The sequence below is a fragment of the Pleurodeles waltl genome, chromosome 4_1 (genome assembly GCF_031143425.1).
Source record: "Pleurodeles waltl isolate 20211129_DDA chromosome 4_1, aPleWal1.hap1.20221129, whole genome shotgun sequence".
Classification (NCBI taxonomy): domain Eukaryota; kingdom Metazoa; phylum Chordata; class Amphibia; order Caudata; family Salamandridae; genus Pleurodeles; species Pleurodeles waltl.
The window spans coordinates 232818038-232838086 of record NC_090442.1 but is presented as its reverse complement, the minus strand read 5'-3'; the positions used below and the strand labels follow the sequence as shown (position 1 = coordinate 232838086).

Sequence of the window (20049 nt, the reverse complement as noted above, 5' to 3'; positions counted from 1 at the left end):
GAGCCTCAAAGGCTCAGGCCTCCTGTTAGTGCCCCAGGACACTCCAGCTAGTGGAGATGCCTGCCCCTCCTGGACCAAGCCCCACTTTTAGCTGCAGGTGTGGTGGAAAAATCAGGAAAAACAAGGAGTGACCACTCCAGCTGGGACCATCACTAAGGTGTCCAGAGCTGTAGTGACCCCACTCCTTGCAGAATCCTCCATCTTGGTTTAGAGGAGAGGGACAAATGGGGATGGGAGTGCGCACAGGAACGGTGTAGCATCCCTTAGGCTACTGCCCTCTGACCCCTGTAATGCCCCTGTAAGGAAATGCCTCCTTGGCATGGTTACCCCCTGACTTTTTGACTTTGCTGATGCCAAGTTATGATTTGAAAGTGTGCTGAGGCCTGCTAACCAGGCCCCAGCACCAGTGTTCTTTCCCTAACCTGTACCTTTGTTTCCACAATTGGCACACCTTGGCATCCAGGTAAGTCCCTTGTAACTGGTACCCCTGGTACCAAGGGCCCTGATGCCAGGGAGGGTCTCTAAGGGCTACAGCATGTCTTATGCCACCCTGGGGACCCCTCACTCAGCACAGACACACTGCTTGCCAGCTTGTGTGTGCTGGTGGGGAGAAAATGACTAAGTCGACATGGCACTCCCCTCAGGGTGCCATGCCAACCTCACACTGCCTATGGCATAGATAAGTCACCCCTCTAGCAGGCCTTACAGCCCTAAGGCAGGGTGCACTATACCATAGGTGAGGGCATAAGTGCATGAGCTTTATGCCCCTACAGTGTCTAAGCAAAACCTTAGACATTGTAAGTGCAGGGTAGCCATAAGAGTATATGGTCTGGGTGTCTGTCATACATGAACTCCACAGCACCATAATGGCTACACTGAAAACTGGGAAGTTTGGTATCAAACTTCTCAGCACAATAAATGCACACTGATGCCAGTGTACATTTTATTGTGAAATACACCCCAGAGGGCATCTTAGAGATGCCCCCTGAAAACATACCCGACTTCCAGTGTGGGCTGACTAGTTTTACCAGCCTACCAGACATGCTGCTGGCCACATGGGGAGAGTGCCTTTGTCACTGTGGCTAGTAACAAAGCTTGTACTGGGTGGATGTGCTTCTCACCTCCCCCTGCAGGAACTGTAACACCTGGCGGTGAGCCTCAAAGGCTCTCACCCCCTTTGTTACAGCCTCCCAGGGCCCTCCAGCTAGTGGAGATGCCCACCCCCTCCAGCCACGGCCCCACTTTTGGCGGCAAGGCCGGAGGAGATAATGAGAAAAACAAGGAGTCGTCACTGGCCAGTCAGGACAGCCCCTAATGTGTCCTGAGCTGAGGTGACTCTGACTTTCAGAAATCCTCCATCTTGCAGATGGGGGATTCCCCCAATAAGATTAGGGATGTGCCCCCCTCCCCTCAGGGAGGAGGCACAAAGAGGGTGTAGCCACCCTCAGGGCTAGTAGCCATTGGCCATTGGCTACTAACCCCCCAGACCTAAACACACCCCTAAATTGAGTATTTAGGGGCTCCCAGAATCTAGCAAGATAGATTCCTGCAACCTGAAGACGAAGGACTGCTGACCTGAAAGCCCTGCAGAGAAGACAGACACCAACTGCTTTGGCCCCAGCCTTACCAGCCTGTCTCCCCACTTCAAGAAAAACTGCAACAGCGACGCGTTCCACAGGGTCCAGCGACCTCTGAAGCCTCAGAGGACTACCCTGCATCTAAAAGGACCAAGAACTCCCGAGGACAGCGGCTCTGCTCCAAAGAGAAAACAACTTTGCAACAAAGAAACAACTTTAAAAGGACTCCACGTTTCCCGCCGGAAGTGTGAGACTTTGCACTCTGCACCCGACTGCCCCGGCTCGACCTGCGGAGAAACAACACTACAGGCAGAACTCCCCGGCGACTACGACCCTGTGAGTAGTCGGAGTTGACCCCTCTGAGCCCCCCACCCCCCCCCCCCCCCAAGCGACGCCTGCAGTGGGAATCTAGAGACTCCCCCTGACTGCGACTGCCTGCTTCTAAGAACCCGACGCCTGGTAAAGACACTGCACCCGCAGCCCCCAGGACCTGAAGGATCCGACCTCCAGTGCAGAAGCGACCCCCAGGTGCCCTCCTCCCCCCCGCCCCCCCCCCCCTCCCCACACCCCCCTTGCCTGCCTGCTTCGCTGAAGAGACCCCTGGGTCTCCCATTGAACTCCATTGCAAACCCGACTCCTGTTTGCACACTGCACTCGGCCGCCCCCGTGCTGCTGAGGGTGTACTTTTTGTGTATTGACTTGTGTCGTCGTCGTTGTCCCCCCCCCCCCCCCCCCCCCCCCCCCGGTGCCCTATAAAATCCCCCTGGTGCCCTATAAAAACCCCCCTGGTCTGCCCTCCGAAGACGCGGCTACTTACCTGCTGGCAGACTGGAACCGGGGCACCCCCTTCTCCATTGAAGCCTATGCGTTTTGGGCACCACTTTGACCTCTGCACCTGACCGGCCCTGAGCTATTGGTGTGGTAACTTTGGGGTTGCTCTGAACCCCCAACAGTGGGATACCTTGGACCCATCTTTGAACCCCGTAGGTGGTTTACTTACCTGCAAAACTAACGAACACTTACCTCCCCCAGGTACTGTTGAAAATTGCACTGTCTAGTTTTAAAATAGCTTATTGCCATTTGTGTGAAAACTGTATATGCTATTTTGCTAATTCAAAGTTCCTAAAGTTCCTAAGTGAAATACCTTTCATTTGAAGTATTACTTGTAAATCTTGAACCTGTGGTTCTTAAAATAAACAAAGAAAATATATTTTTCTATACAAAAACCTATTGGCCTGGAATTGTCTCTGAGTGTGTGTTCCTCATTTATTGCCTGTGTGTGTACAACAAATGCTTGACGCTACCCACTGACAAGCCTACTGCTCGACCACAAAATAGAGCATTAGAATTATCTCTTTTTGCCACTATCTTACCTCTAAGGGAAACCCTTGGACTCTGTGCATGCTATTTCTTACTTTGAAATAGTGCATACAGAGCCAACTTCCTACAGCCCCTCAATCTAATATTTAGGGGCACCCCTGAATCTTACTCGCCAGTTTCCTGGCCACCTCAAGAAGACATGAGAACTGCTTAGCCGACCCCATCAATGAGACTCCAAAACAACTGACTTGGCCCCAGTCCTACTGGCTTGTCTGCTCCAAGAAGGCGACGCATCCTGCAAGACCAGTGACCTCTACAAACCTCCAGAGGATTGCCTGCCTAGCAGAGGACCAAGAACTCCCGAGGACAGCAGCCCTGTCCGGAAGAAATCACTAAAAGGACTCCAAAACAGCCACAGATCCGCAAGCCCTGTCTACTCAGCACGCAACATCCACGGCCTGAGTCCAGGTGGCCTGCAGCCGAGGTCCCCAGGAGATTCTGACCTAGAGTCCATCCTGATTTGACCCCTCCTGGCCAACACAACTCCAGCAGCCTGAATCCAGAGGCTCCCCCTGACCGGATCTGACTAAGTAATCCAACGCCCAAAGAGACCTCTGCACTCGCAGCCCCCTGGCCTTGGAGAATCTGACCAACAGTCCAGGAACATCCAGCGGACGCCTCTACTGCCAGTCCAGCCTTTGGTTTCCAGGAACCGATCCCCTGGATCCAGCCTTTTGAAAAGCATTGGGTGCACATCTCTGTTTGTACCCTGCACCCGGCTGACCCTCTGCTGCTGAGGGTTTTTGGTGTGATCCTGTGGCCCCTTCAAACCCTCCACCCTCCAAATCCCCCACTGGGTGCTGATCTAAACCCCCTAGGCCTGTGTCCTGGAACCGCAGGTACACACATGCAATCTGTGTTCTACCGAGCACCCCCAATCATCATAGGATTCCACTGCAACATTGCAAACCTGATGCCAACTTTGACCGCTGCACCCAGCCTCGTGTTGCTGGTGGTGCACTTTTGGGGTCAGTCTAAACTTTGACCTGTGGACCTCCTAAATTCCAAAGACTGGAATCACAAGTCGTGTACATACCTGTTTACTGTACTAAAACTTTTCCCTCACTGGGACTCCATGGACTCCTATAGAAAATTGCACTGTCAACTTTGGAAATAGAAAATTGCTACTTGCTTGTCAACTGCTTTATATACAAAAAACAAAGTACATTTGATACATATGCGTGATACCTATTGACAAATGTACTTACCTTCAACAACCCTCTTCCGTTTCAAGTGATAAAGTAACACAATATATTTTTGCTACATAAACAGTTGTCCTGGAGTTAGTCATTGTGTGTGCGCCTCATTTCTTGACTGTGTGTACAACAAATGCTTTGCCCTACCCTCTGATAAGCTTAACTGCTCAATCACACTACTACAAAAGAGAGCATTAGTATTATCTACTTTAGCCTTTGGGGAACCCCTGGACTCTGTGCACACTATACTCAATTTGGTTAGAGTATATACAAAGCTAGCTTCCTACAGGTTGTTCTTTGTTTCTAAATCCCACACTGCTACCCACTTGCTAAGAAGCAGCCTCTTGAGACCTTAAGGGGCCATTTTACTAGAGTACAAACTGTGACCACGGCGTTAACATGTGGAGTCGTAGTCCTGAATATCTATCGGGCAGTAAGATGGGCATCCCCACACTCATTTACCAAACACGTTTGCCTGGACAGTCTGGTCCACAGGGGTGGGCATTTCGCCTGTTTGCTCCTGCAGGACTTCCTAGTTTAATAAATTGTCTGCAGCCCACAGCTGGAGATGGTGTAGCTTGGGTATCTATTCAAAGGTAAGGAATCTGCAGCTAGATGTCTCTAGCAGATGAACAAGTTACTTACCTTTGCAACTAGATATTATCTCTACCAGATAATTTGTTACCAGATTCCTCCCCGCTCTGAGGACAGATTTGTAGGGCTTGGGACGGTCCCTTTCAGGTTCCTAGTTGATGCACTTTCTGGCTCTGCGCTCCTGGCGTGGGAAGTCATGAAAAGTAAATGCCATCTGTGCACTGAGGTGGCGCCTATATAAGTGACACTGAAGTCCGTTCCAGGGAGTATGACCAGACACAGCACCGAAGCTGCCTACCAGTACGCAGGGGTACTGCCCATGAAAAGTCTTCTGTATCCAGTCTGAAGCCTGATGAAATTCAAAGGTAAGAAATCTACAGCCAAATTTTGTCTCTACCAGATAACGCGTTACCGAAGGTAAGTAACTTGTTCATTAGTGCATTTCATAGATAAATCTAACATTGATACAGTGGATGCACATCTCTTCTGTACAGAGGTTAGAAATGTCAAACGTGCCTTCAAACCTCACTTTCTCTCAATCGGTTGTGACAAGCTGATTTCCATATTTTTCTTGATGGCTTTGGGATAACAGTGGAGGAGGCAGGATTTTTCTGGCTACTTCCTTGCTTTTGTAATCCATTGGTTGTATGCTAAAAACTGATTTTCTTTACCTTGCTGTTAAACTTTTTTTTATGTTGTCGTTAATTCAGTCTTGCCAAACAATTTGTGTTTCAGCACTTAACACACTTGCTAGCCCTACTGATTTAGACAGCAGGCAATGGCTTTTTAGCCAGTCCTACCGATTTTACCTTGCCTTCATTAAGCTTCCTTGCTCAAGTCGTCATTGTGACAGTCCATTTGGACAGTGAAGAATATAACAGACACACGTTCTTTCTAACTGTAAACAGGGCCACTAGAGGTTGAGCCTGGAGCCTATTGGACGCAGGGGATGGAGCTGCTCCGCTCACAAGCTACCCTGCTCCATACTTTACATGTGTGAGTGAGGCAAGCCCTGTGAGTGAGGCAGTGATTCTTCAGATTGTCTCCTAAATTTCAGCTGTTTGGTAAAGGTTTCTGCTTGCATGTATGATAGTATACTTTTGAATAATACAAAGAATATATCCTCCTTTTGGGAAAAGGAGCCTCCTGGTCTCCAGTGAGACAGGTCAGGGGAGTACGGGGACTTCTGCCCACCAATCTGGAGTTTGTAATCTGAGCTTCTAGTTTGACCAGAAACTCTCTTCACAAATCAGTTTCAACTTCTTGCTCCACTGTCCGATTGCTTAAAATAAAATTCCAACGCTACCTAATTCCTAAAAACGCAGGCTAGCTCAAGCTCTTATTCTTTCCCGATTTGTTTATTGCAATTCACTTTACCTTGGCTTCTGGCAAAATGTAATTGTCAATTAGGATTCCAAAATGCAGCAATCTTATCAAAAAAGTTAATCTTGTCTTTCTGAATCGGACTATATTGGTTACCATTCAACAAACTACTTTAAAACCACCAGCTAATGCAAAACTATGGATCAGTCTACCTGTGCAGGAAGATTTTGAACCACTGCCCTATCAGAGAAATCAGGTTTTCCACATAGTCCTTTCTCTAGGTACCAAGGTTCAGCCCTTATTCCTTTGTGGGATACCAGATCATTTCTCCTTCAGGAGAGCAGTTAAACCACGGTTGTTCTCAAATGCTGAGTAATTAGGGACATCTGTTTTTGATGCATTAGTGTCTGTCTACTTATGATTATCTAGTATTGGATCTTTCATAGATTTACATGCTTAAATCACTCCCGGTCAAAGTGGGAGCTGCACAGTACCATAACAGTATGTATCATTACCGTAGGCCCTAATGGCAATGAACAGTCATTTTAATAACTTATCTTACTTTACTTGTTTTTTTTTTTTTTTTTTTTTTTTTTTTTTTTAAAGGACCAAACATGAACTATGACCAGTCGGGTGACTGCACCCTTTGTAACACTCCCAAGGAGCTGACTCTGATTTTCTACTGCACGTTGTGTGAAGGGAGTCTCCCTGAGCTCTGGTCAGTTTTTCCTTAATTCAAACCAAGAATTCAGATATCTTATACTTCAAGTAAAGGACTCTTCAGCTCTGTGGAAAAAAGCGACTACATGTGGATGACCCACATAAAGAATGCCTTTACTGTCTTTACTCCAACCACCAGGTAAAAGATTGTAAGGTATGTAGAACCTTCTGCTCAAAAGACTCTTAAGGATAGAGAGGGAAGGCTACTTCTGTGGCTACAGAAGTCCAAAACCCAGAAAACGACTACTTCTGGTGAGGAAAGTGACACCACCAAGAGGCTGCAAAAAGGGAACATCCTCTAATCACTGGACATCTGAGGAGAGTAGAACGGCCTTAAAAACACACCATAAGGATACTCTGATAAAGGAGAATACACCACATCTCTACAGAGAAGGCCTTCTCTCAGCCCACCACCCTATCTCTGAAGTGTAGAGTGTAGGAGGCTGGCTTGGCTTATAGTGGGTACCTAATGGTACTCACACCTTGTGCCAGGTCCATTTATCCCCTTTTAGTAGTGTTCTAGCAGTTAAGGCTGATAGAGGTAGCTATAGCAGAGCAGCTTAGGCTGACTTAGGAGACATGCAAAGCTCCTACTATACCACTTATATAGGTACTATATCATAAGAGACAATACTCAGGGTTACTAAAAATAAAGGTACTTTATTTTAGTGACAATGTGCCAAAAATATCTCAGAGGATATACTTTCTTAGGAGGTAAGTAAAATACACAAAATATACACACAAACCAAAATCAGGTAAGTAAAACAGTCAGAAAGTAGTGCAAACACTGTAGAATACAATAGGATTCAATAGGTCTAGGGGCAACACAAACCATATACTAAAAGTGGAATGCGAACCACGAATGGACCCCTAGGCTAGTGTAGTGTGTAGAGGGTCACTGGGAGTGTAGCAAAACACTAAGGGTGTCCAAGATACCCCATCCTAAGACCCTGGAAAGTAGGAGTAAAGTACTACTATTTCCCCCAGAAACACACTAAACTCATGATAGAGGATTTTGCAAAGACCACAACAGACTGCAAAGCACTGAAGGCGGATTACTGGACCTTAGGACCTGCAGAGGAAGGGGACCAAGTCCAAGAGTCCTAAAAGTGTGTGGGGTGGGGGCAGGAACCAGGAGCCCACTAAACCCTGGATAAAGGTGCAAAATGACTGCCTCCGGATGGAAGAAGCTGAAGATTCTGCAACAAGGAAAGATGCCAGGAACTTCTCCTTTGTGCAGAAGATGACCCACTGAGTGCTGGAGGATGCAGAGTTGTTTCTTTGGCAAAAGACTGCAAACAAGCCTTGCTAGCTGTAAGAGTTGCGGTTAAAGAAAAAGGGTGCTGCCCGGGCCTAGGAAGGACCAGGATGTTGCTACTTGGGAGAGGAGACAGAGGGGGGCCCTCAGCAATGTAGAGAGCCCACACACAAGAATGTAGCACCCACAGAAGCACTTGCACATGGGTTTAAGAACTCTGTACTCAGCGGTTGTCTCAACACTGTAAAAGAGGGCCCCACGAAGTCTGAGATGAACTCTGGGAGCTGAGCATTGCAGGACAGAGTGCTAGTGACCTAGGCTTGGCTTGCACGAAGGATTTTGTGTAAATGTGCACAGAAGCCCTTGTAGCTGCAGTTCACACAGTGCACAGGATTACTGTCTGGAGAGGGGAGGCAAGGACTTACCTCCTCCAAATTTGGACAGTTGGACCACTGGATAGTCTGGGTCAGTTGGGTTCAGCACCTGTGTTCCAGGGGCCACACTCGTCCGGATGAGAGGGGTCCCAGAGTACCAGGTGATGCTGAAGTTTGGTGCTTGCTGAAGCAGGGGGAAGATTCCGTCGACCCACTGGAGATTTCTTCATGGCTTCCAGTGCAGGATGAAGGCAGGCAGCGCCCTAAGTATGCACCACCAGGAAAGTCGAGAAAGCCAGCCGGATTAGGCACTACAATGTCACTGGTAGTCTTCTACTTCTACTTTGTTGCAGTTTTGCAGGCGTCCTGGAGCAGTAAGCGGTAGATCCTTGGCAGAAGTCAGAGAGAGGTGCAGAGGAACTCTGGTGAATTCTTGCAAGTTGTTATCTAAGGAAAATCCCACTGGAGAGACCCTAAATAGCCCTCAGAGGAGGATTGGCCACCTAGTCAGGTAAGCACCTATCAAGAGCTGTCAATGACGTCACCTGCTGGACCTGGCCACTCAGAGGCCTCCAGAGTGCCCTCACACCTCTGGATCCAAGATGGCAGAGGTTTGGGACACATTGGAGGAGCTCTGGGCACCACCCCTGGGGTGGTGATGGGCAGGGAAGTGGTCACTCCCCTTTCCTTTGTCCAGTTTCACGCCAGAGCAGGGTCTGGGGGTTCCCTGAACCGGTGTAGACTGGCTTATGCAAGGAGGGCGCCCTCTGTGCCCTCCAAAGCATTTCCAGAGGCTGGGGGAGGCTGCTCCTCCCCAGCCTTCAACACCTATTTCCAAGGGAGAGGGTGTAACACCCTCTCTCAGAGGAAATTCTTTGTTCTGCCTTCCTGGAACTGGGCTGCCCAGACCCCAGAAGGGCAGAACCCTGTCTGTGGGGTGGCAGCAGCGGTAGCTGCAGTGAAAACCCCGGAGAGCTGGTTTGGCAGTACCCGGGGTCCATAGTGGAGCCCCGTGGATGCATGGGATTGGCACCCCAATACCGGATTTGGCGTGGGGGGGGGGGACAATTCCATGATCTTAGACGTGTTACATGGCCATATTCAGAGTTACCACTGTGAAGCTACATATAGGTATTGACCTATATGTAGTGCACGCGTGTAATGGTGTCCCGGCACTCGCAAAGTCTGGGGAAATGGCCCAGAACTATGTGGGGGCACCTCTGCTACTGCAAGGTTGCCCTCACACTTATTAACTTTGCACCCGGCAAGTGAAGGTTAGACATATAGGTGACTTATAAGTTACTTAAGTGCAGTGAAAATGGCTGTGAAATAATGTGTGCCTTATTTTACTCAGGCTGCAATGGCAGTCCTGTGTAAAGGTTTGTCTGAGCTCCCTAAGGGTGGCAAAAGAAATGCTGCAGCCCATAGGGATCTCCTGGAACCCCAATACCCTGGGTACCTAGGTACCATATACTAGGGAATTATAAGGGTGTTCCAATGTGCCAATTAGAATTGGTAAAAATGGTCACTAGCCTATAGTGACAGTTTTAAAGGCTGAGAGAGCATAAGCACTGAGGTTCTGATTAGAAGAGCCACAGTGACAGTTGGGACCATATGTACGAACACTTTTTCCCATAGACACAGAATGGGTAAAAACCTTTGATACATCTGGCCCTTAGTCACTACACAGGTATACACATTCAGGCCACAAACTATGAGCACTGGCTAGCAGGATCCCAGTGAGACAGGCAAAAACAAACTTACATACATGTAAAAATGGGGGGTAACATGCCAGGCAAGATGGTACTTTCAGTGACAACATCTCCGTCGACGAGTGTCTCATCAATGCCAACTGTGGTGAGCACCATCTTGTCCACGAGACCATCTTCTGAGAACAACTGCGACAGCTGACATTCCCATTATCATTGAGAATTCATCCTTTGTCGACGGCAGCCCCGTTGACACCACCATTGATGGCAACACTGAAACATCGGTGACTGCAAAACATTTCATCAGTGTCGAAGACTCCTTTGCCAACCATGATGACTGGACGGTTGACGATAAACTGACTCTGAAGACATTGACTCCACCAATAACGTCCCCCAGTAAAGTGTCACCTTTTCCTCCATCCCATCTGCTGGACATGGAGGAGTCTGATAAGGATGGACCCTCTGGGTCTGCGCACAGTCCATCCCAGTTACTGGTTAAATGCAAAGAGGATAATCTTGATGAGGAAGACTAACTCTGTTATCAACTATACTATGCTCCTCCTTCAAGAAGGCATTACAAGCTCCATTGCCAACCTCAACAACCACAGGAAGAACTGGGGGGCGGGGGAGATGGAGTTTCATAATTTGGACAGGGCAGCAATGAGATTTCACCTCCCAAATTCCATCAAGCAGACTGACTGTACTATATATGATTTTAAGGAGCAGGCAAGGAAATCAGTCTGCTCAATCCCCATAGTTGATTACATATGAGAGTAAGGGATTAAGATGATGAAAAACCTGACTACTTCCACGGATAGGCAAGAAGTACAAGGCCCTGGAAAACTTGCCTGCCTGCCTTACAGGTCATCCCAAACCAGACTGTAATATTTCAAGCCGCGCAATGTCGCTTAAAGAACCCTTCCACTTCCATTTCTACACCACCAGACAGGGAAGGCAGACATCTGGGTAATGTGGTCAAGAGGTTTTCCCTCATGTCCATTGTAGTACGAACATTAAACTCGCTGGCCATCTGTGACAACTACGATAGGCAAATGATTTGATCGGACATCAGCAACCTCATGGACCTTATCCCTGACAAGCTGAAGCAGCAAAGGTCCTGCAAGGAGGACACACCTCCTCTCAGGTGATAGATTGCACAGGAGACATGAACAGGCTTTCGTCAACTAGCTGGAACAGCAGTCCACAGATGCCAAGGATGGCTGAAATCAATCTTTCAGGTCGGAGGTCCATACTATCTAAAGTTTTTGATATGGCCTATGATGGTGAGACGCTTTTGTGGAAAGCACATCGATGATGCACTGCTAGCAATAAAGACCGACACAGATACAGCTAGATCCCTTGCCACCCTGCAGTATAAGAAACTGCCCTTTCGGGGAGTTCGTGGAAGAGGTTTTTCCACCTATAGAGGATCGTATCAATGTCCTCAGCAGTTTCAGCCCTTTCAAAACATTATAGGCCAGTGTACCAGCAGCCACCTGCAGTGGCCTATAACAAACAAGGTTCTCGCTGGGAAGCAGCCCTCCCAGAGTAGACACTGGTCGCAAACAGTGAACTCCCCGGATGCCGGCTACAGGTGCCACATCCCATCCTGTGGGTGCGACTATCTCCAGCCATCTACCCCAAAGGAGAGAGAAGCTTGGACAAGTGGGTATTAGACCTGATCACTTCTGACCATACCCTAGAATTTGTGCAGAGACCATGAAACACCCCTCATCTTCACGTACTGAGAAAAGAAGCACTCACCATGCTTGCAGAGAGAGCAATCAAGAGTTCTGTTTTCACAAAAGGGCATAGGCTTCTACTCCCGCTTCTTCCTGATTCTAAAGAAAACAGGGAAATGGAGGCTCATTTTGGACTTAAAGCTGAACAAATTCTTCTGCAAGTAATCATTTCAGAAGGTCACACGCTCCAATATCCTGCATCTCTTGGGGCGATTTCATGATGACTTGTAGGATGCACCACATCGCCATACATCCCAATTACAGGAAATAATCTCCGCTTCACTGTAGCTGATACCCATTACCAATTTAAAGTCCTTCCATTCGGGCTCAAATTGGCACCTTGCATATTCACCAAGTGCCTGGCACCAGTAGCAGCCACTCTCAGATCTCAAGGCTACAAAGTGTTTGCCTACTTAAACAATTCGCTGCTGAAAGCTCCAACAAAGTATGAGGCATCCAGAGCCCCTCAAGCCTATCTAAACTTATTCCACAAACTAGGTCTTGCCGTCCACTTCCAGAAATCAGTAACTATTCCAAACAAAACTGTAATATTCCTAGATTCTCTCCTGGATACCATCCACACCCAAGCGTATTTATCTCAGGACAGACCACTCAAGCTAAGAGCTCTAGTAGTCCAGCTGTCAAAGGTCAGCTTCAGTTCTCCTGTACAAGTCGTTGTTGGGCACGTTGTCTTCTGCGATCAGTCTAGTACCTCCTTCACAACTGAAGATGAGGCCATTGCAACAGTGCTTAATTTGTAAACAAAAAAGTGCCCTTGCCCAAAAGCCTCCTCTTAAACATGCGGCTGCTGCAATTAAATGTGTGAACACTGAATACTGAGGCGGCGTAATCCTGAAGCCAACTCGGGCCTCTTCAATCCATATGAAGCAATTCTCTGCCCCTTCAGCTCACTCTTGCAGCTTTCTACTTTCTCCTTTTCTGACGTGTTTTCGTTTTTCCCTTCACCCGTCTTGCCCATGTGTCTTATGCTCGCAGCAAATGCTTGAGGCAGACGAATAAGCCCCAGCCCTCAAAAATAAGTGCTGGTGGCCCGCACCGGAAACAAGCACAAATTAAGCACTGCATTGCGAAAAGAATTACAGAAGCCGTGGATCCAGACAGAAGGTTCATTCAATGATATTGTAGCTATCACTCCAACCCCAAAGGAGGCTCTAGTGTGTGGTGGTCTTAAACTTCTCATCTGTCACAAGGCCTCACGTTTCTACCTCAGATCCCAGCGTTTGCCATAACCACAGAAACACCTTTCCAAGGCCTGGAGTGGCCACCTGCAGGACTTGCAAATTTAGGGACAGTGGTTGACTCCGCAGACAACTTGACATATCAAAAGACTGCAATTGAAAGACCTATTTCTCACATTACTTGTTTTTCTTCTGAGAATAGCAGGTGCCTTGGTACTTGTTTGTGCGGACAATACAACCGGCATGCATTACATAAACAAGGAGGTACCTGATCACTAACTCTCTTCCAAGAAGCCCAGGAGCTGTGGAATTGGCTCACAATCCACAATATATATTTAGAGCCGAACATATGTCTGGAATCAACAACACTGTTGTGAACATGCTGAGAGCAAAAGACAGTTGCCATGCGTGGTAAATAGACCAAACACAGAAACAGGATATTTTCAGAATGGGGTACACCAGCATTGGATCGCAAACAAGAAAAACAAATGCCAGTTCCACGCCAGTCTATCCACTCCCAGAGTCATGGGTAAATGCCCTTTTGATGAGATGATCAGCTTTTCCCTCTCATACCAAAGGTTCTCAGGAATGTGAGAAGAAAGCGTGTCACTTGAGTGCTCCCAGGTGGCCCAGGCAGCACTGGTTTACAGAGCTCCTCCTGTTGTCGGAATGCAATTTCATTCACTTCCTGGTGATGCCAACATTGTTGACCATGAACCAGGACCAGTTCCTGCATCTGGAACCAGCCTCTCCACTTGTGTGCATGGCTTATGCATTGAATGAATTCGAGGACCTAGACATTCCCCAGGACCGTAGAGATATCCTACATAAAGCAAGAGCTGAATCCACAAACAAGACATACAGGTTAAAATGGAAGCAATTCTGTGCTTTGTCACCAATGTAACCTGCAACCCTTGAAAGCATCACCTGAACAGATTGTTGTATCGCCTAGCGCTCGCTAAATCAGGGTCAGTGCATGCGTCTGTCAAGGTTCACCTTACAGCAATTTCGAGATACAGGCATTCAACTCACTCTTTCCCTTTGCTCCATGAGAATAGCTAAACAATTCATGAAAGGATTATTCACAGCTTTCCTTCCGGTCCGAGCTCCTCCTCCGGAATGGCATCTCAATATAGTTCTTTCCCAGCTAATGAAACCACAATTCAAACCCATTCTCAAAGCAGACCTAAAGTTCCTTACTTCGGAGGTGACGTTATTGTTAGCTCTCGCCTCCGTTAGGAGAGTCAGTGAAATACAGGCTTTCACAGCGCAGGAATCATTCCTGCACTTTACTGAAGATTATGTACTTCTCAGGAAAAACCCTAACTTTATTCCCAAAGTCCCATCTCAGTGCCCCCTTAATGACCCCATAATACTATCTGCCTTTGTCCCAAATGCAGCCACTCCTGCTGAGCAGTCTCTTCATACTTTGGATGTCAAATGGTGCCTCAAATTCTGTTTGCATCGTACTCTGCAAATACCTAAGACTGACCAACTTTTAGTAACAAATGGTCACTCAATAAGGCGCTTCAGTCACAAAAGCCACTATTGGCACGTTGGATTTCCACTGCCATCACTTACAGCAAAGGCCAGAGCACACTAAACAAGCGCAGTTTCCACTTTGACTGCTCTGTTTGCAGGAGTGCCATTAGAGAAGATTTGCTGTGCTGCCACATGGAGAAGCACCCACATGTTCATGCAGCACTACTGTCTAGAATCGGCGCACTGTGATGATGCTGCAGTAGGACAGGCAGTGTTGCGTAATTTGTTCCAATAAGGTGAGCCTCTACTCATGAGGTTTTTATATTCATATTTAAGTATGGTCCAATGTCCTCTTTTGCATATCTGGAATATTAATTTCAGATGATGTAGATAGTGTATTGATTTCTTACCCACCATCCCCCTATAGTATTTATATTGTTTCAAAAGCATACTTATAAAAAAATCTTTGCTATCTGACTCAAGCATGTGAATCTATGAAAGATCCAATACTGAATAAGAGAATGAGTTACTTATCGATAACTGCAGTTAAACAGTATTGGTATCCTTCATAGATTCACTTACGACCCACCCTCTTCCCCTGCGTCCCCCCTTGCGTCCTGTAAGTTTTTTACACTTGTTTGAAAATCTGAGGGATGCAGCCTCTCTTGGGAGTTTTCTAGATGGTGTTACCTGATTGGTCAGAAGGACAAAGATAAGTTATTAAAGTGACTATTCATTTTCATTTGGGCCTATGGTAATAATGTATACTGCTATGTTATGGTACTGTGGGACTCCCTCTTTGACAAATGGGAATGATACAAGCATGTGAATCTGTGAAAAATACATGCACAGGAGTGCGTCAGAACGAATACACGGTCCAGCGGAAAGATACTGGTCTGTTTTTTTTATTTTATTATTATTTCTTTTTAATTAGTAAATAAAAGATGATGTTGTGCAAAATCACTACAATTTAGGACTGGCAGCAATTTGCTGCCTGGCTCTAAATATTTATATCTATATCAGGGTTTTTGGGTAGTGTTGTATTTGCGACAGTATGATTACCTGTGTTGACATAATCGGGGTAAAGGATTATTTGAAGTAATTTCCAATGTTCATCTGCTAATCAGCACCTTGAAAGTTTAAAAATCCTACTGCTTGTTATCTGAATGTAGGCAAATATGCTTGCAATGGAAAGAACAGCAAATATTGTTTCTTATAATATGCATTGTATGTGATAATAAATTTGACAGTCTGAGTGCACTTTTCAATGTAAAATAGTCCCTTATTCATTGCAGCGGAACCACTATCTAGCAAGTGGAAATATGCAAACAGCCAAAAACATGATGGTAAGCCTAAAATATTCCTGGGTTGTTTCAAGAAGTGATTGGTGCAAATTCAAAGCTGTGGTTCAGTTGGGCTAACACAAAGTCCTTCATGTGTATTGATAATTTCAGGTAGCTTCTATGTCAAGCCAAAATGTATCCCAAAAGCAAGTGGGCAGTTCGATATACAGTGGGTGAGATGTCGGATCTTACTAAAATGCAGATCAAGAGTGCAGGTTTGAGGAAAGCACACTGTTACTTTGAAGTCCCTGGCCTTGGTCTGCAGATTTACTAGCCATCCTGCTGGCGGAGGGGATAAACCCTCCTTCCAGTTCAGGCATTGTTTCTGACTTCTGAGAGCTGAGGCGCTCAGTTCTGGGGTGGAGGAGGAGGATGAGAAGGGGGGGGGGGCAGAAACTTGTCTGTGGTGACAGGCTGGTTCAAACCAGACAGCCAGCACACTAGAGAACTAGTAGGGTGCAGGGGGCACCTCTAAGGTGCTCACTGTGTGCATATCATAATAAAGCCAACACTGGCATCAGTAAGGATTTATTAAGATGATGTGTTTGATACCAAACGCCAGTATTTTCCTTGCTGTCATCATGTAGCTGGATCATTTGTGCTGATCAGTGCTGTGTACATGCTTGTATTTGACTGCCCGGTCATTTACAATGTCTAGGAATGGAACTAGACCTCATGGGCATATCTGTTCAGTCGGATATGTCCTCACATGTATTATAATGCACTCTCCTTAGGGCTATTAACACCTGCTGTAGGGGTGACTTACATATAACGCATGCCATGACTTTGGCATGGCGCACAATGTGTGCGCCATGTCAGACTTATACTCTGGGTTTACACAGTGACATGCAGTCTACATTGGCAGGCTGTGTGCAATTAGGGTGGCATAAATTATGCTGCAGCCATTAGAGACCTGCTGTAGTACCCCATGCCCTAGGTACCAGGGGTACCATTTACTAGGGACTTACAGGGGTGTTAAAGTCCTGTGCCAACTGTAACAATTAGACATACCTTGTTTTTAAGGAAAGAGCACTGGCACGGAGGTCTGTTTAGCAGGCCGCAGTGCACGATCAGTCAAAAACCAGCATCTAGTAGTTCTAAAAGAGGCATAAAGTGAGGGCGAGGGGCATCTGCAAAGAAGCCAAGTTTCCTATACATGTTCTTGTAAGAACTCATAAAATACAAGCAGCACAATTTATGGTTCTTGCTAAATCTAAAAAGAAAATACACTATGAATTCTTATGCTTCACCTTCTTAGGTGTAAAGTTCTGGTGCTGAGAACCTGTTTTGGGGTTTCGCTTAAAATCTACAAGCCTGCACTCTCACAGATGCATGTCAGACGGGATTGTAGACTCTGGGCCTGTGCTTTCTATTAGGGGATTTTGGGGGTTAACTTTTGAGAGACACAGGAAGCCGCTTCTCAAGGTAATCTGGCATCTCCATTATGTATGTCTCCGCACTTACGGTCATCAAGCTAACACGTCTCTACAGTAAAGCTTAATAGGATGACATGAGATATATTGGCCCATAGAAGCACTTATACTGTAGATGCACTTAGACAGTATTTCAGTCCATGAATTACCAGGTTCACTATGAGAGCATGCTGATAACAAGCATAGGAGTACTTCCTGCTACATAGAGAACCTGAATACTGAGCCAGGTTCAGAGACTGTAGAATTCCAAATGAAGATGCTGACAAGTTAGTACTGCAGCAGAATGTGATTGGAAAGCACCAGAATGCAAGACGTCATAAGGCTGATGGAACTGCAGAGAGGGACGTAACGGAAAAACACAACAAAGGTCAAGGCAAGGAATAACCGTAGGGAACTGAACAAGGAGCTATACAACTAAGTAGCTGCCCATGGCTACTGCTGGTTCTTATTCACCTGGAAGTTTCTGCCTTCTCATGGGCTCTACTATGATTGGTCCCTTGGCAGTTCTGACCTAGTAGCCTTTCTTGGTAAACGTGTGCCTCAGTTGCTACTCACTAGCTCTCCCAAACCACAGATAATGCTTCTTCCTCTGTTGGGGTCTCTCTAAGCACCATGCTGTCCATGAGTTCCAGCTTACTCCTGATCATAACACCAGGCCTCAAAGTCTTTAAACACTACATGGGCCCAAAAACAATGAGCACTTGATGCTCTCTTTCATGCCAGCACCTGGGAACAGGAAAGAGGGACATTTAATTATAAGAGTAAATTGTTAACTTGCATCACAAAAACGCAATCTATAAGCTTAGATAAGTTTAAAGTAACAATCCTTAGCTTTATAATTGCCATATTTAACATGTATGCTATCAATGTAATTATTGCTACTGAATAAATAAATAAAAAAACTTTGTATGTAACCAACAACTTAACTGTAGTTATTGCTTTTGAGATTTCAATATTGGAACCTACACACCATATTGGGTAAGAATTGAGAAAGTAGTCCAACGGTTAAGGTGGATTGGTAGGCACCAGAAGTAATAGCCAGATCCAGATTTCAGTAATTTAAACTGGAGCTTAACCCTTGTTAGCTGTGGCACAAAGCAGACTGGTGCAATTTGGACAAAATGTGAAAAGCATTTAGATGTACCAAAATGTTTAAAGTCAAAACCACATCACCACAATTCCTGCTCCAGTTTATGAAAGACATTTTAGTACGCAAAATGATACCCAAATAACAAATCCAATAAAGGGAACAAGATATATTAATTTATAAAGATTTAGTTGAAAATAGCACCACAAAGAGCAAAGCACCAATGGTAGTCATCGACTGTGGTAGTCTAGGACCTAGGTGTAATTTGAGGCAGACCGCGATGGAGTGTGGATCAGATGAACCAAGTAGGTTGGCCCTGCTATAGCCTGGAAGTAGTCTTAATCTGCAAAGAATGTCATTTTTCTGAACACAAACACTTCTCCATTTGGGGCTAACCAGAAATTCATTTTAATGCCGTGAAACTGCCAGTCTGATACTTTTCACGGTTGGTTCCCTTAAAGCTCTGGGCACCAGAAGAAGTTTGGGAACTATGTCAAAACCTTTGAAGCAGTCACAGGAGTTGACTACCAAGGCTCCCAAAACCTCAGGGGAGCACTTAGACTCAAGATATCAGGCAGAGGGCAATAGCCAGGTCTGTTTGCCAGCGGTCAGCTTGGATTCTCCACAGGAATTTACTTTTCAGCTGCCTTGTGTTCCTAGAGCCACCCAGAGGATCTGTCTTATGATACTTGGAGATATTCCTGCCCTTGGTTTTTAAGATGCAATCCCTCACAGATCACAGAAGCAGAGGGCAGCAGGTACAGTCGGCAGAGTACCCTTGCAAAAGTCCAGAAGGATTGTTGAGGGTCTAGGTTTGTGTTCACCAGGGTGTGGGTGGGGGTTCACCTTAAGGCACTCCTAGTCCCTCTGACTAATTGAGTAAATGTTTCTAGGCCCGGACTTACCTACCTTTTTTTGGACTAAAGCAAACGGGAACTACAGCAAACAAGCCCAAAACTCATGGTTTGTGCAAACCCAAGATGACCATATTCTTCGGCCACAGCAAGCTTGGGCTTGGAGGCTGGGGGTGAGAGTGTGGCGTACACTATAATGAACCTAGTGTCCTCCAATTTCTAACACTAACATCCAGTTTTGAAGAAGGCACTGTACTCAAAGCAAACCATAGATGGACTTCTGATAAGACAAAAGCAGGGTCCTTCAACCAGACTGGGGTTACACCAAAGTCTTGCAAGTGGCTCATCAGACCTGTCTGGCAGGATTTCAGACTGTCAACAGAATTCACAGTCCTGACGTGCATATTATGTTGAAGTCAGAGGAGTTCTCCCTTCCCATTCAGGGCAGCCTATTGTGTGTTCCCAGTCGTGTGCACAACCTCTTTCCAGGTTGAGCACAAGGCTGGAAGCTGACAGAGGCTGATGCCAATTACCCATCCGACAGTTCATGCAGGTAAAGGGCAACTTAGAAGTTACTTTTGCTTAATTTTTATTAGAAATATGACATCCCCATTGAACTTGAAAAATAAATGGAACATTCTTCTCTGGAGCACCAAATCATAAGGTTTTAGTAGGCCATTCCCAATTTAGTCTCATCTGTGCACAGAGCGAAGTGTGCTGTTGGAAAGATGAGTCAAACAAGCAGCCTCTCTCCCCACCCTTATATTTGCACAACCTT

At 46.3% G+C, this 20049-nt stretch overlaps 1 protein-coding gene across 2 annotated transcripts in view; it reads left to right on the top strand.

Moving 5' to 3' along the window:
• The window catches only part of CAPRIN2 (caprin family member 2), a 743926-nt gene that overhangs the window by 427781 nt on the left and 296096 nt on the right, over positions 1-20049 (top strand). Inside the window, exon 17 of one of the 2 annotated variants that reach the window (XM_069228194.1) lies at positions 15850-15900. The exons of the other annotated variant lie outside the window; for it this stretch is intronic. Coding sequence (XP_069084295.1) covers positions 15850-15900 — 51 coding nt within the window. The remainder of the gene's footprint in view (positions 1-15849; positions 15901-20049) is intronic. 2 annotated transcript variants of the gene reach the window in all.